Below are 16087 nucleotides of genomic sequence, written 5' to 3' on the forward strand. Positions count from 1 at the left end.
GCAGGGGCAGGGACAGGGGCCGTGTGGGGTCCTGGTTTGCAGGGACAGGGGCCGTGTGGGGTCCTGGTTTGCAGGGGCAGGGACAGGGGCCGTGGGGGGTCCTGGTTTGCAGGGGCAGGGACAGGGGCCGTGTGGGGTCCTGGTTTGCAGGGGCAGGGGCTGGGGCCATGTGGGGTCCTGGTTTGCAGGGTCTCATGAAAACCACCACAGAGGGACAAGCAAGGGGAGCGTATGTGAACCAGGAGTGCTCACCGGAGCGTGCACACCTGCGTCCAGAGGCTGAGCGTGCCTGTGAATGAATCGATGCCGGCCGCGGGTGTTGCAGTGAAATAAGAAACGAGAGGGAGGTTCCGTGTTCGCAAGACAGAGAAATTCCATCAGGTGACACACTGCGTTTGTGAAAAACCCAAACGCATCTTCAGATTGGTGGACAGAAGCTGCTTCTGCAAGCCAGATGCAGCCTGCAGATTCCGTGCAGTTTTGACAAAAAGATACCACGCGAGACAGTCACGAGGAAACCACACAAGGGCGTCGGCAGAGAGCTGCCCTGTCCACAGATGGGAAGTGTGTGTGGCAGAGAAGCCCGTCCACACAGGAACCCACGGCCTCCCACACGGGAACCCACGGCCTCCCACACAGGAACCCGCGGCCTCCCACATGGGAACTCACGTACTCTGACACGAGAACCCACGGCCTCCTCCCACACGGGAACCCACGTTCTCTGACACGAGAACCCACGGCCTCCTCCCACACGGGAACCCGCGGTCTCCCACATGGGAACTCATGTTCTCTGACACAGGAACCCACGGCCTCCCACACGGGAACCCACGGCTGCCTCCCACATGGGAACTCACAGCCTCCCACACGGGAACCCATGGCCTCCCACACGGGAACCCACGTTCTCTGACACGGGAACCCACGGCCTCCCACACGGGAACCCACTTTCTCTGACACGGGAACCCACGGCCTCCCACATGGGAACCCACGTTCTCTGACACGAGAACCCACGGCCTCCTTCCACACGGGAACCCACGGCCTCCCACACGGGAACCCACATTCTCTGACACGAGAACCCACGGCCTCCTCCCACACGGGAACCCACGGCCTCCCACACGGGAACCCACGTTCTCTGACACGAGAACCCACGGCCTCCTCCCACACGGGAACCCACGGCCTCCCACACGGGAACCCACATTCTCTGACACGAGAACCCACGGCCTCCTCCCACACGGGAACCCACATTCTCTGACACGGGAACCCATGGCCTCCTACCACACGGGAACTCACGGCCTCCCACACGGAAACTCACAGCCTCCCACATGGGAACCCACATTCTCCCACACTGACTGGACGGTTACACCGGCCCTCCAGGGCTGCCACCGTGGGCCCCCGGCAGACCAGCAGGCCAGGGCGGCTCGCCTGGAGCCCAGGCACAGACCTATGCGCGCATGCAAGGGGACCATGGGTTCCCCGCACGAGAGAGCAGGCTCTAGGAGACCTGGACACCGAAGCTTCAGGACACAGAGAGGCCACTTCATGGGGTGTGGGGGAGTGGGGGTGTGGGAGCGTGCAGGTCTGGGGGAGTGGGGGTGTGGGAGCGTGCAGGTCTGGGGGAGTGGGGGTGTGGGGGTGTGCAGGTCTGGGGGAGTGGGGGTGTGGGGGAGTGGGAATGTGGGGGTATGTGAGTGTGCAGGTCTGGGGGAGTGGGGAGTGGGAATGTGGGGGTGTGTGAATGTGTGGGGGTCTGGGGGAGTGGGGGAGTGGGGGTGTGTGAATGTGCGGGTCTGGGGGAGTGGGGGTATGTGAGTGTGCGGGTCTGGGGGGTGGAGATGTGGGGGAGTGGGGGTCTGGGGGAGTGGGAGGTGTGGGAATGTGCGGGTCTGGGGGAGTGGGGGTGTGGGGAGTGGGAATGTGGGGGTATATGAATGTGTGGGTCTGGGGGGTGGGGATGTGGGGGTGTGTGAATGTGCGGGTCTGGGGTCTGGGGTGGGGGTGTGTGAACGTGCGGGTCTGGGGTCTGGGGGGGGGGTCCTCCCAGCCAGCCGCAGAGCCAGCACCAGGAGAAAGGCCAGCCCCAGAGGTCTTGATGTGATGGAGGTGGCTGTGGTGTCTGCAACGCCAGTCAGCTGCGCAGGGAGCCCACGACAGAAAAGGGGGGACTGGGGAGTCGCCAGGGCATGGGCAGCGCAGGCCAGCTCCACGTGCTCCCCGAGAGGCGCCTGGGGTGCGGGCACACGGTCGGGCCTCAGCCCCACTCACAGCGGCTCCCCCGGATTCGTGCTACCCATGTGGGGGCAGGGTCCTGCAGGGTCACCCTGGGGGAGTATGGCGCTGACCACGATGTGTCCTTTGAAGGAAGACGCAAGCTGGGCGCGGGCATTTGCGTCACCTCTGGCCCGAGTTCCGGTTCCGGTTCCAGTGTCAGCTCCTGCTGAGGTGCGCCCTGGGAGGCAGCGGCAATGGCTCAGGTGCCTGGCCCTGCCACCCACGGGGAGACCCGGATGGAGCTCCTGGCGCCCAGCTTCGGCCTGGCTCAGACATTTTGGCAGTGAAGCAGCAGATGGAAACTCTGTGTGTCTCTGTCTCTGCCTTTCAGAGAAGAGGCAACGTGACCACAGAGACACAGCAGGAAAAGCCGCACAGAGACTCGGGGTGGACTGTTGCCAGCACCCGCCCCAGGGTGGTCACAGGAGGCTAGACAGGGCAGGACGGACCCCCACCCCCACCCCGAGGTCCTGCTGACACCCTGGTTGTGACTCGTGGCCCCAGCAGCCCACGCCCCCAGCCCACTGCAGTTCACGCCCAGCAGGGGCCTGCGCAGCCTGTGCAGGGCCCCGGGGCTGCTTCTCCACACAGAGGCCTGTGCAGGGCCCCGGGGCTGCTTCTCCACACAGAGGCCTGTGCAGGGGCTTGGGCTGCAGCCCCCGGGCACTGTTGGCGCCCTCCAGGAGCAATGGGAGTGAGTGGTCCTCCTGCTCGGAGCCCCTGGGGCAACCCATGCCTTTGTGCAAACATTGAGCTCTTGCTGCATGCCAGGCTCTGTCCCAGAGAGAGGCAGGCGCCCAGGAGGAGGCAGCAGCAGGTGCCTGCTGTGTCTGGGGCACATGCACCTGCTCTGGCCTGGGTCTTTTTGTCACACACTCTGAAGGCCGCACCAGGGGATGCCCTGGGCACAGACACAGCGTGGCCACCCCACCCCTGTGTCCACACACTGACTGCGAGCGCCCAGCCGCTGCTGCCCTCTCATCTGTCCACGAACCCCAGATCCACGCCACACCGAGAAGTCCCAAGACGAAGATGTTGCCCACCCACTGCCCACCAGGCAGTCTGCAAGACCCCCATGCCATGCCCAGGACCAGTGCCCACTGCCGCCAATCTCACACCCAAATTCAGGCTGAGGCTCCAGGCCAGGTCCCTCCCTCCCGGAGCCTGGGGCGAGTGGGCGCCCCTCCATGCACAAGGGGGGCGGAGGGGCGCCGGGGTTACCTGTCACTCTGGGTGACGGACACAGAGCGCCCTCCGTGCTGTCCCCACTCTGGAGGGCGGGCGCCAGGGGCTGCCTGTCACACAGGTTTGGATCCTCGTGGCTGGTGGGCGGGGCCTCAGTGAGCGTGCTCCTGGGGGCCTTGCTGTCCTCGGGACGACAGCGACAGGCGGGAAGCTCTGTCTCGGCCGGGGCCTTGGTGGAGCCGGCCTTCCGGCAGCCCCTCTTCAGGGGCCCTGGCTGTGCCAAGCGGGAAAGTACCTTTTCCTCCTTCAGCCTGGGGCCCCGCTGCACCGCCAGCCGCGGGGGACCCCGAGCCGGGCCGGGCAGGGCCGAGGAGCTCCGTGGGTGGGAGAGTGGAGCCGAGAAGTTGAAGCTGGCTATGGGCAGTGTCTGCTTCCTGGGCTTGCGCACGCTGACCCCCTGCACGCACAGGTCGGATCCACCAAAGGGCGGCAGCTCCACCGCAGGCTGGGGGGAGGGGCAGGTTGAGGGGGCCGGCAGGGAAGGGCCCAGTCCCTGGGCCGGGTCCTGCAGGGGCCCGGCTGGGTTCACACCCGGGGATGCTGAGGCCACTCAGTCACCCACGGGGCCCCATCTTCAGGGAGAGCCCAGTGAGACCCGACAACATGGGACTCGACCCAGGGGTGGGGGTCCACAGGCAAAGCCCCTGCCAGGCTCGCCGTCCAGAGTCTCCAAAGCAGAAAGGGCCCTGGAGGACCCCGAGGAGGGCCCAGGGGGCCTCCCACCTGCTGGCCACATAGGCCCGTCCTGGACGTGGGAAGGCTGGACCCCAAGGCCACTGGGGTTGGGTGGCCAGGGCCGCCCAGGCGCCCCAGGCTCAGGGCAGGGAGGGCGGAGCGGCTTCTCTGAGCACAGCCAGGACCAGCTCTGCCCGGCCCTGGCCGCAGGGTGGGCAGCTGTGGCTCTGTCCTCCCCGTGGGTGTCCTGGGGTGGGGCGGGGCGGGGCGGGGCGGGCGGCCCACCTGCTTCCACAGGAGCTCGAAGTTGCCGGTGTCACAGTTGCGGTCCAGCTTGCGGTCCACCACCACCTTGATGGTGTCCTCCTGCACCTGGGCGCACAGCTGGGCCGTGACGGGCGTGGACGGGTGCATGGAGGGGCTGGAGTTGATCTCAATGAGCCAGGGCTTGAAGTCGCTGCCCAGGATGAAGTCGGCGCCGTAGAGCTCGAAGCTGTTCTTGCGCGCCTCCACGCGGTCCTGGGCCAGCCTCACGGCGTGGCTGATGGCCCTCTTCATGGACGGGTAGATGACGCTGCCCCACACGGCCCCGCGGCCCTTCCTCTGCAGGTACTCCTGGAACCTGGAGCTCGTCCACGTGTTGTGGCCGGGCAGCAGGGGGCTGCGCCCGCTGTCATTCTGCAGGTTCCTCTGGATGGAGTTGTTGCACAGGTGGGCAGCACTGCCAGGCGAGGAGGCCATGAGGCCGGGCGGACTCCGCCCCAAGGGCCTCCCACCCTGGTGCAGGGCAGCCACAGCCCCGGCGCAGCCTGCATCTCCCAAGCCTCGGTTCCATCTGGACGAGGCCCCCGGGCAGAGCTGAGCCGGTGAGACCAGGTGGAAAAGTTCCCCTGCCCAAAGCCCCAGCCAACGGACCCGCGCTGTTGCCTTGTTCCACCCAGGACGGGGGAGGCTCAAGCGCTCTGAGCGCAGGTGCACTGGGCAGGAGGCCATCAGGCCGGGCAGAAGAGTGGAAGCCACGCCTCCCCCACGACCGTGTGGAAGCCACACACACCCCAGGGTACAGACATTTCAATGCTGGGGGCCGGTGCTGTGGCGCGGTGGGCTGAGCTGCTGCCTGGGACGCCCAGCTCTCCTATCACAGCACCGAATCGAGTCCCGGCTCTTCCACTTCCACTCCAGCTCCCTGCTGGTGCACCCAGGAGAGATGGCTCAAGCTTGGACCCCTGCACCCACGTGGGAGACCTGATGGAGTCCCAGGCTCCTGGCTGCAGTTTGGTTCAGTCCTGGCTGCTGTGCCTATTCAGGGAAATCTTGCCCTGTCTCTCCTCTGTCACTCTGCCTTGCAATCAATCAATCTTCTTAAAGCAACTGAAATTGTGGTTTTAGGGTGGGGGGCCCTCCCTGGCTTGCCTGTGACGTGGCAGGGCGGGGGGCAGGGGTGTGGCTGGCAGGGGCCCAGGAGGCTCCTTTGGCGCAGCTGAGTTCCTGGAAGCCCCCCCAGGGCCCTACTCCAGGTGTGAGTCCAGGTGTGACTCGGGGTGTGACTGGGTGTGGCCCCGGCCTCCAGCCTGGGGCCCCCAGCAAGGTCTCTGCTGAGCAACCCCCAGCTCTTCCTGGACTCTGACTGGCAAAGCCCCCAAGGTGTCCTAATCCCAGCTCTGCTGCCCGAGACGCTCACAGGACACCAACGGGCAGCCGGGCGTTCTGTCGCGTGGCTGGCCCTTTCCCGAGGATTCCCAGGCAGGCTGTCACCAGCCTGTCTGCTCCGGGGCCCTGGGAGAAGAGGGGCGCCCCGTTCCCGGGTGCCTGAGCCTCAGCCTCTGGGGTGCCGCCCACACGCCGGCAGTGCCTGTTGCGCCGTGGGTGTGGATGCTGGCTCTGGGGCCAGCAGGCTCACCTCGCACTGACCTGTCCAGGTTGTGCAGCGAGAAGCGCTGTGTGCAGAAGCGCAGGTAGCTCTCCTTGTAGAACCAGACGGTCAAGGGGTTCCAGTCGGTGACCAGGAACCACTGCCGAATGTCGAACTTGGTGTCGTGGATGAGCATGGGCGTCTCGATGTACTTCTGGATCACCCAGCGGCTGTCCTTGGTGGGCGGCTGCTCCGCGGCCACCAGCTCCAGGATCTCCTCCACACGGTCCATGCATGTGATGCCTGCAAGAGGCCAGCGCTCAGCCCTGGCTAGGGTCTGGGACATGGAGGCAGCCCAGTCGGGTGGGCAGGCAGTGCACAGCTGGGGTGAGGCTGCGGTGGCTGCCCCCACACTTCCCCAAGGACACAGATCCCAGGAGGGCAGGCACTTTGAAGATGGAGCGAGCAGTTGCTGGGCCTCCGCCCTCAGACAGGCACCTCAGGCGGGGCTGCAGGGTCTTCAGAGGGCTGCAGGGGGTGGGCAGTGAGAGCTAACCCTGGAGGGTGCCTGGACGGAGGGAGGGGCCAGGGAAGGGCAGGACGGGAGCGGGGTCCACGCTGCCTGCTCTGAGCTTTGCACTCCCCAGCCGCCCGCCCCAGCCAGGCCTCCTGACAGCGAACAGGGGCACGGGGGAAGTTACGGCCTTGCTCTCAGCTCTGCACCGCACGCAGTGCCCGCCACAGACCCTCGGGGCCACCCTCCATGCCGTGATGGCCCTGATGCCACAAGACGGAGTCCTGGCCTTTGCCCACGCCAACCCATGATGGACGCCGAGTCCAGGTGAGAGCAGGGCCGTCCTGGCCGTGAGCCCCGGAGATGGGCACCGTGTGTCCGTCACACAGCACATCCGGCCTGACAGTGGGAGCCTGGTCCACAGATGCCCCGAGGAGAGCTGAGCACCCCCCAAGACTTCAGTTTCTTAAGTTGGTGAATGGACACCTGGCCATCTGGGCCAGCACACGGGGCCCGGCCAAGAGCACGAAGCCACAGCCAGTGACCAGCAGGGAGGGGACGGCTGGGTTTGAATGGTGGGCTGTGTGTCCACCGAGCACCCCGGGAGGAAGCGGAAGCAGGTATGTGATGGGCAGAAGGAGACAGACGCCTGGGAAGAGGAGTGGGCCCAGGACAGACCCTGGGGTGGGGGCGCTGTGCCCAGCCAGGCAGGGTGGGCACCAAGAGAGGACAGGTCCCCAAGGAGCACAGGATGCCACAGACCGTGGACCCTCTGACAGAGGGGGTGTCCCAGGGCAGAAGGTGACAGAGGGTGTCCCAGGGCAGAAGGTGGCAGAGGGGTGTCCCAGGGCAGAAGGTGACAGAGGGGTGTCCCAGGGCAGAAGGTGGCAGAGGGGTGTCTCAGGGCAGAAGGTGACAGAGGGGTGTCCCAGGGCAGAAGGTGACAGAGGGGTGTCCCAGGGCAGAAGGTGTTCAGAGCTGAATGCCACAAAATCTGCAGACGAACCACTTGTGAGTAAACATCTTAAAAATAACTCAGGAAAACAGAGTGTCCAAACTGCAAGTAAAACCGAATGCAATACTGAGCTGTGAGGATGTAACAGCAGCAAGACGATGCAGCCAGAGCCACGCTCAGAGGGAATTTGGTCGCCACACAACTTTTATCACTGCCCAGCAAAGACGGGAGATAAATGAACTTAGCATTTAAGTCAGAGCTGGGGGGGGTCCTCACAGAACGGAACAATGCAACCAAAGGTGGGTCCTTTGTAGAGATGAGTGTGGTTAGAAAACCACCCTGAACCCCTTACAGCGCTCAGCACTAGGAGTGAAAACAGAACACAGGCCCGGCTGCAGGAGGTGAGGGAGAAAACTGAACACCGGGACCACAGACGACACCAAACGGTGCGGAGGAGCCACCCCCGGGAGACCCTGTGTCCACAGGGGAGTTTGCAGCCAACACAAGGAAGAGCAGCCCCCTCACCCTCAAGATCAGGGTCCTGCAACCCAGAAAACCACAGCCCCGTGAGCTACCAACACAGGCCAGGCAGAGCACTGTGAGGGGCGCCAAGCTGGTTAAGCAGCCCCTCCCCTCCCTCCCCCCGCCCCCGTGAGTCCCTCCTCCCGCTGGACTCCCTGGCCGGCAGGGGCGATGGGGTCAGCAGTGCTGAGCACATGCACGGGCGGCCCCTGCCCGCCGGGAGCGCACCTCGGCCCTGGGACTTGGCCACGGGCGGCCCCTGCCCGCCCGGAGCGCACCTCGGCCCCGGGACTTGGCCGCAGGCTTCAGGATCCAGATGTTCTGGAGCCCGTCGATCTCCGTCTGAGGGCTCACGGACATGATCCTACGCAGGAGCGTCTGGCACTGTGACAGGTAATTCCTCGAATTGCAGATGAAGGCACCATCGCTGCAGAGCAAGATCCAGGAGCGCGTGAGCTCTGGGAGCCGGTGCCCACCCCATGGGCCAGGCACGGCCAAACCGGGGCAGGCCACGGCATCCTGCCGGCCGGGGGACACTTGGGACGCAGCCCTGCGAGGCTGACCCTGCCCGGGGCCAGGTGAACAGCGAGGACCCCGGTCTGTGGATCTGCACTGGGGTGCACTCCCCAGGGGAGGCCAGGCCAGAGGTGGTGCCGGGACAGTGTCCTGGTCGTGAGCTGACCTGCCGCACAGGCCTGTGCCGCTCAGCGGCCACCTTGCATCCTGGGCACTGGATCACGATACTGCCCTGCTTAGGGAGGCGTGTGGCACGTGTAGTGGTACGCAGATGACACAGCGATATGCGGCAGTACACAGAAATCTACAGCGATGCAGAGTGCATTCACAGTCACACGCAGTAGTACATGCGCAACAGGAACATAGGCAGTGCACAGTGTACATGGTGGTATAAACATAACAGTAACGTGAGGCAGTGTGTGTGACAGTGCCACAGGGTAGTGCAGAGTACACGCAGTAACACAGTAACACGCAGTAACACGCGGTAGCACACAGTAGTACACATATACAGTGCCACAGGGAAGTGCAGAGTACACACAGTAACACAGTAACACAGTAACACGCAGTAACACGCGGTAGCACACAGTAGTACACATATACAGTGCCACAGGGAAGTGCAGAGTACACACAGTACCACAGTAACACGCGGTAGCACACAGTAGTACACATATACAGTGATACAGGGTAGTGCAGAGTACACACAGTACCACAGTAACACGCGGTAACACACAGTAGTATACATATACAGTGCTACAGGGTAGTGCAGAGTACACACAGTAACACAGTAACACGCGGTAACACGCAGTAACATACAGTAGTATACATATACAGTGCTACAGGGTAGTGCAGAGTACACACAGTACACACAGTAACATGCAGTAACATACAGTAGTATACATATACAGGGATACAGGGTAGTGCAGAGTACACACAGTACACACAGTAACATGCAGTAACATACAGTAGTATACATAATACAGGGATACGGGGTAGTGCAGAGTAACATGCAGTAACATACATAATACAGTGATACAGGTAGTACAGAGTACACACAGCAACACGCAGTAGTATACATAATACAGTAACACAGGGCTGTATAGAGCACACGCAGTAGTATACATAATACAGTAACACAGGGCTGTATAGAGCACACGCAGTAGTATACATAATACAGTAACACAGGGCTGTATAGAGCACACGCAGTAGTATACATAATACAGTAACACAGGGCTGTATAGAGCACACACAAGTACACACAGTAGCAAACAGCAGTATCCATAATACAGTAACAGGGCTGTGTAGAGCAGTGCACATACAATGTGGTAACAGGGTAGTGTGCAGTCGCACGTATTCAGATGATAAGTACTATACAGTCTATTTATAGCATATATCACGGGCCCGCCCCCACGCCCCTGGGAGGCCCCGCCCCTGGGCTTACTGCACCAGCGAGTAGTACTGCTGGGTCAGGTCCTGCCACTCGGCCTCGGTCAGCTCCTCCGCGGCGTCCAGCACATCGATGTCCTCATGCTCCAGCTGCCCCAGGTAGGCCTGGCACACCCTGCATGCAGCGTCCACCAGCTGCCCCGAGAGGCCCCTGAGCTCGGGATCTGCGGCAAAGCACAGGCCCCGGGATGTTGTGGGGCCGCGCTGCCCCGCCCCCGCCCACCCCTCTGCAGGCCACTTCTGCGTCTGCGCAGGGGGCCCGCGCCCTCCTGCTCCTTGCACACCCCTCCCACATGAGGGAAAGAGGAGCCCAGGACCCCCAGCACCTGGGCTGCAGCCCCATGAGTCCCCCAGCACCACCCAACTCCCCCCCTTCCCTGCAGACCCCTTAGAACCGGTACCAGCTGGAGCTGCAGGCTGTCCCCGTCTGACCTTTAGGCCGACCCTTCCGCCATTTCCACAAGGGGCCGGGAAGTGAGTGGTACCCGAGCCCCTCCCGAGCCCCACCCACACCTGGATGGTGCCGCAGAGCCCCGCGGGCGGAGCCCTGGCCCTCTCTGCCCAGTGTGTACTGTTCCTGTAAACATGCCTGCCTCCCGGCTGGCCTCACCCAAGTCTCTTCCCTGAACCTGGACCCGCTGGCCACGTCACCCCACACCCAGCTCCTGGGGACGCTCGCACACTTGGGGCTTGGTAGCACGCTGTGAACACAGCCGGCAGCCTGGGGCCACGGAGCACCCCAGGAAGCCCCTGCCCTGGGGCTGGAGGAGGGCGGCCCCAAGCACACGCCACCACCGGGGGCTTGGGCACCGCGGCTGTGGGGGCAGCAGCGACGGCTGTGTGCGGCTGGCGGGAGGCGAGGCGGCTTGGCCGCTTCCCTCTCCTGCGGCACGTCCGTCCAGCGGCTGGCCGCTCCTCGGTGTCTGCCTGGCGGGAAGCTTCCAGATGTTTCCGTAGTGTTTACTCATGGCTGCCAGGGCCTGGAAGCAGCGGCAGGCCCCTGGACGTCAGCCCGTGAGAAAGCTCTGCCGACAGACAGCACGTGCACACCCCCAGGTGGCAGGGTTGAGAGGCTGCCCAGGGCCCCGACTCGCTGACCTCCTGAGAAAGGCCAAGCTACGGGGACAGGGGAAAGTCCGGGTGGGCAGGGGGCAGTGGAGCTCATCTGCCTCGTGTAGCAGTGGACATGTGTCCCGACCCACCTGTCACTCACCCATCTGCCAGCTCCCATGGCTGGCCCCCACGGGGAGCCCCACCTGTGCGCCGTGGACTCTGGGCATCCACAGTGTCTCAGCAGGGGCTTACCAGTCGGGAGCCCCTCTGGCTGGCGGTCCAGGGACCTGAGGTTCCCCCATGAGCAAAGCAGAACCTCACTCAGTTGACCACAGGCAGCAGCTGGGCATTAGTTATGAGGTTTCTTAAAAAGGCTCATGGGAAAATGGAATTATAAGCTAAACTAATTTTGTTGCAAAAAGATTCAAATCATATATGCAAGGGGTCTTCGGAGACTTCATGGAAAATGTGTATTATGAAAAAACCGTGGATTTTTAAGATGTTTTGTACCAAAACTAATGTGTAATTCCATTTTCCCATGAGACTAAGTTCCTTCATGTGTGTCTTTTTTAAAGTTTTATGGCTTTTTAAAAGCATATTTATTTGTTTATTCACAAGGTAGATGGAGAGAGATCTCCCTGCTGGTTCACTCCCTAGATGGCTGCAAGGCCCAAGCCCCTGGGCCATTTCCCACTGCTTTCCCAGGCACCTTAGCAGGGAGCCGGAAGGGGAGCAGGCGGGACGCTGGCGTCACAGGCGGTGGCTTAGCCAGTGGTGCCATAGCGCCAGCCCCCTTCCATGCACGCCCTGCCTTCCCACCCCGAGGGTCCCGTAAGGAGCTGCTCGGCGTCCAGCCAACCACAGGCTGCTCACTCGGTGACCAGCGAGCGACGTCTGCTCTCTGCTCAATCCCTGTTTGTCCAGTGAACTCTAAGTGAAGCCCGTGGGCCGCGGCGTCGCCGGGGAAGTGGCCACGCAGTTCGCCTTGGAACCTCAAACTGCTCTTAACATAAACTCGGAGCAAGGCTCTGTGGGCTCTGCAGTCCTGAATCCACCACCACAGGCACATCTCTAATGGCAGCAGGCCTGCCGTGGATTATGGGATGTGGCACAGGCCACCAATGGATACAGTAGACAAGATGGACGGGGTGGGCGCCGGGCGCAGTGGTGAAGTCGCCCCCCCAATCCCATATCAGAGTGCCTGGTGCGAGTCCCGGCTCCTCTGCTTCCAACCCCAGCTTCCTGCTAACGTGCACCTGTCAGGCAGTGCCGCAGGGGTGCGTCAGCCTTGCCTGGCCCTGGCTGTCGCCAGTGCTTGGGGAGTGAATCAGCAGATGCAAGGTGTCTGCCTCCCAAATAAATAACTTTTTTAAAAAAGAAAATGTGTTCTCTTAAAAATCAAACAAAGGGTCTGGCTACGACAGCCCAGCCCCACAGTCAGAACGAAAAGCGGGTGTCAGGACAGACAGCTGCGAGCCGGCCCGCCCCACCCGGCGCACCTCTCCTGCCGCCTGAGTCGCTGTCCCTGGCCTCCTCCCTCCTGGCCTTGGCTCTGCTTCTGCTGCTGCAGCTCTGGTGGCTGACCACCCACTTGAGGATGCTGGACGCGGCCGTGCGCCGAAAGTCGTCTGAAAGGACAGCGAGGGCCTGGGCCTCGACACGCAGCCGGCAGCACAGGCTCCTGTGTCTGCCGCCCACCCCAGCGGGCAGAGGCAGGACCACAGCCACCCCCCCCCCAGGCCGGGCCCCGTCTCACTCACCCAAGAACTCCTGCTTCTCGCTCTCGGTGCAGAGGCCGTAGCAGCGTGGGAAGAAGGAGTCGGGGTTGGCCTGGACGTACCACGGCAGGCTCCGCATGCTCAGGCACAGCCCGATCTCCACAGACAGACAGCGGCGCGTCAGGCCAGGCCCAGAGGAGGGCGAGGGCTGCAGAGGCTGCCAGCGCGGTGGGCGCTGCCTCCACCTGCAGGCCCCGAGTCGGCCTCAGAGGTCAGACGGCTCAGGCTCCAGGGGAGGGGCCGCACTTCGGGGCCCGGATCACAGCCCCAGGCCCCGGCTCTGTCCACTGCCCAGGACTGTCCCCGAGTCCCTGTGCCCCAGCGTCCAGAGCAGACCTGGGGCCCAGGACGGCAGTGCCACTGACTGGCTCCATGCACGGCATCATTGCAGGGGCAGCACTGCCCTACAGTGGGCAGCCCCGGCCTGGCAGAGCCGCCCTGGGCACTGACCACACACAGGGGTCGCTGCCACCTTCCAGGTAAGACAGGCAGGGCGAGCGTGAGGAGGACAAGCGGGGCTCCAAGGGGGCCAAGGGAGGTCAGGTCTCCCCCTGCCTCATCTGTCCCCTCTTGGTCAGAGCAGGCCATGCCAGCTTTGTCTGCAGAGGGGTCCCTGTGTACCACGGAAGTGTCCCTGGGGACCTGTCCCTGAGCGAGGACCACCAGGCCCCGCCCCTGAACCTCAGACCCTGGGTGTGGCCGCCTGGAGAGAGGTCCTGAGGCTGGAGAGGTGGGGGTAGAACAGCTGCTGGTCGGGCACTCCTGCTGCCTCCTCTGCACCTACAGCCCCTCAGGGAGCAGGGCAGGCGGGACCAGGAGGCAGTCCCCCAACCCCCATCTTCAACTTGGCCTGTGAGCCCGGAGGTGGGGGCTGAGCCCAGAGCAGCTGGGGCAGGTGTGGAGTGGCAGTGGCTGCGGCGCCAGATGGGGTCAGCAGAGGTGCCAAGGGGGACCGTCCTGAGGGGCCCCAGCCCCGCCCCCGACCCCAGCCACCGCTCACCTTGGTGGTGAAGGAGGCCGTCTTCCCGAAGTGGTTCAGCATCTGGTCCCCGGCCAGGTTGTGGTAGTCCACGGCGTCCCTCTTGATGGTCCAGAGCAGGTGCGGCGTCTCGTTCTTCACCAGCCTGGACTGGCAGGGAAGCCCCGTCAACACCCAGGCTCAGGCGGGGCCCCAGAGGGCGGGGGGCAGGCCCTCCAGCCCAGGGCAGGGACATCGGGCCAGAGGCAGGGGTGTGGGGCCCTCCAGCCCAGGGCAGGGACATCAGGCCGAAGGAAGTGGAGGTGTGGGGGACTGATGATTTTGTCTGGTTTGGCCCCAAAGTCCAAGCACACAAAGAAACACAGGAAGAGAAAGCATTCTCCAAACACCTGACACCTCGGCACATGGACACGCACACACGTGTGCACCCTGGCCTCCTACACGCCACATCCCCCCAGCAGTGCAGGGCTGGCCCGGGGCCTCCTCCTGGGCACCGAGGGACGGGGAAGGAGCAGGACCCTGGGAGCCCACGCCCCACGTTCCACCCCACGTTCCACCCCACGTTCCTTCCTCCACCCACACTAAGCTGCCATGGCTGCCGTCGGGGAAGTCGTCTTTGTTAAAGCACATTGTGAATTCTGAGAAACACGAGGCCACGAGCACACGGAAGACCCCTCCCCAGCACCCCTGCAGGGAGCTGCTGCCACCAGGACTGTGCCCACTTCTGGGCGCCGGGAGCTGGGGGGCCTGGGGTGAGGAGGTCCCCTGGTAGCTCCTCCAGGACGGCCACAGTGTCCTAACCACAGAGACCCCAGGGAGCCCCCTGCCTCTTCTAGCAGGTGGGGACATGTGGAACCTGAAGGGGGCGCCCTGATCTCAGTGGCCAGAGCACTCACACTACCTCTCAGTGTGCCAGCAATCCCACATGGGGGCTGGGAGGGTTCACACGATGGCCACACCGCGGGGCCCTCCCTGACACAGCTCCTGTGCCCTGGACGGGAGCCAGCCTACCTCTGCAGCCCACAGATGGACCCAGTTCCTCAAAACCACCGCCTGTGGAGCGGACTTGGTCCCTGGACTTGGCCAGCTCGGGGGTGCGCGGCTGGTCCTACCCTTGTGTCACCAGTGAGCAGGCCTTCTCATTCTGCACATTCGCTCCACAGTGCCTCCTCCCACCCTGTGCTTTCTCTTGGTCCCCAGTTCACAGAGGGAGAGGATAGGGTCCCAGAGTTCCCAGGCCTGGGGAGGTGGCCTCCCCTGTGGCTGTGAGACGGGAGGCCCTGCCCCACTGGCCACGCCAGCCCCTGTACCCGGAGCACCTCCAGCTGCTGCCGGCCGCAGCCCAGGGCCCGCAGGGCCTCGCAGTTCCCACATTCACGTGGAGCTGCTGGCACCGGCCTGTGCGGCTTACTGTGGGGTGCAGGGGGAGCAGGCTGGGCACAGCCGGTTCATCCAGAGGGGTCTGCTCGGCCCACCCCTGGTCCAGCCAGGCGCCGAGGCCGCCCAGTGAAGGCCACTATGGCTCAGACTTCATTGTCCCACCCCGTGAGTGACTGAGCAGGACAGCACCTGTACAGCCGAGCACACTGGAGACCTACCATCATGTCATGGATGGTCTCTGCTTTCTCCAAGGCGACTTGCTGGCTTTCTTTTACTTCAGTACATTTGTGGTCTGCAAACACCAGGGAGAGGGGCGATGCTGCCGACATGGTCAGCCAGACTCTCGCTGGCCACGGAGCCTCGTCCAGGAGGGGCAACAGTGGAACAGGTGTCCCGTGGGGCCTGCGTCGGGTATGGGGCACGCACCCCACCAGGGACCGTGCAGGCTGGGCCCTGGGAGCCTGAGCGTCTCAGGTGCAGGGCGGTGGGCCAGGGACATTGGATCTGCGATGGTGGCAGGGTGGGGAAAGGGGCCTGTGGGGACCTGGGGCTGGGGCGGGCAGGGTCTGGCCACCGGAGGGTGACAGAAACCACCCAGCAGGACCCCCTGTCCTGCAGTGGACATGGGGACGTGAAGTGACCAAGGGCGGGGGTGCCCAGGCACAGATGCCTGGGTGGGAAGGCAGGTGGGTGATGGAGGGGGCGTCCACGATACTCTACCAGGGACCCCCTCCCCGCTGTCCTCGGCACCCAGAGGGCCCTTGGGCAGCACGGGGAACTTCTCCACCCAGCCCTTCCTCCGCAGAGCTGCCCGGACCACCGGGAAGTGCCCGTAGATGGAGAAGATCTTCTTTTCCTAAAACGGCAAGAGCAGGTCCCCCACTCAGGCGCTGAGGGCCAGCTGTGTGGC

General features: G+C 63.7%; 1 protein-coding gene across 3 annotated transcripts in view; it reads right to left on the reverse strand.

The window, feature by feature from the left end:
- The window catches only part of TTLL8 (tubulin tyrosine ligase like 8), a 36092-nt gene that overhangs the window by 11941 nt on the left and 8064 nt on the right, over nucleotides 1-16087 (reverse strand). For 2 of the 3 annotated variants that reach the window (XM_089307788.1, XM_008251456.5), the window contains 10 exons: nucleotides 15898-16033; nucleotides 15396-15469; nucleotides 13819-13947; nucleotides 12801-12915; nucleotides 12540-12668; nucleotides 9983-10151; nucleotides 8307-8455; nucleotides 6097-6340; nucleotides 4471-4906; nucleotides 3487-3955 (listed from right to left, as the gene is read on the reverse strand). In XM_089307788.1, coding sequence (XP_089163914.1) covers nucleotides 3487-3955; nucleotides 4471-4906; nucleotides 6097-6340; nucleotides 8307-8455; nucleotides 9983-10151; nucleotides 12540-12668; nucleotides 12801-12915; nucleotides 13819-13947; nucleotides 15396-15401 — 1846 coding nt within the window. In that variant the 5' untranslated portion in view covers nucleotides 15402-15469; nucleotides 15898-16033. The remainder of the gene's footprint in view (nucleotides 1-3486; nucleotides 3956-4470; nucleotides 4907-6096; nucleotides 6341-8306; nucleotides 8456-9982; nucleotides 10152-12539; nucleotides 12669-12800; nucleotides 12916-13818; nucleotides 13948-15395; nucleotides 15470-15897; nucleotides 16034-16087) is intronic. The other variant, XM_051839224.3, reaches the window with a different exon arrangement.

Source organism: Oryctolagus cuniculus, chromosome 11, assembly GCF_051225735.1.
Source record: "Oryctolagus cuniculus isolate XC-2025 breed Fujian yellow rabbit chromosome 11, ASM5122573v1, whole genome shotgun sequence".
Taxonomy (NCBI): domain Eukaryota; kingdom Metazoa; phylum Chordata; class Mammalia; order Lagomorpha; family Leporidae; genus Oryctolagus; species Oryctolagus cuniculus.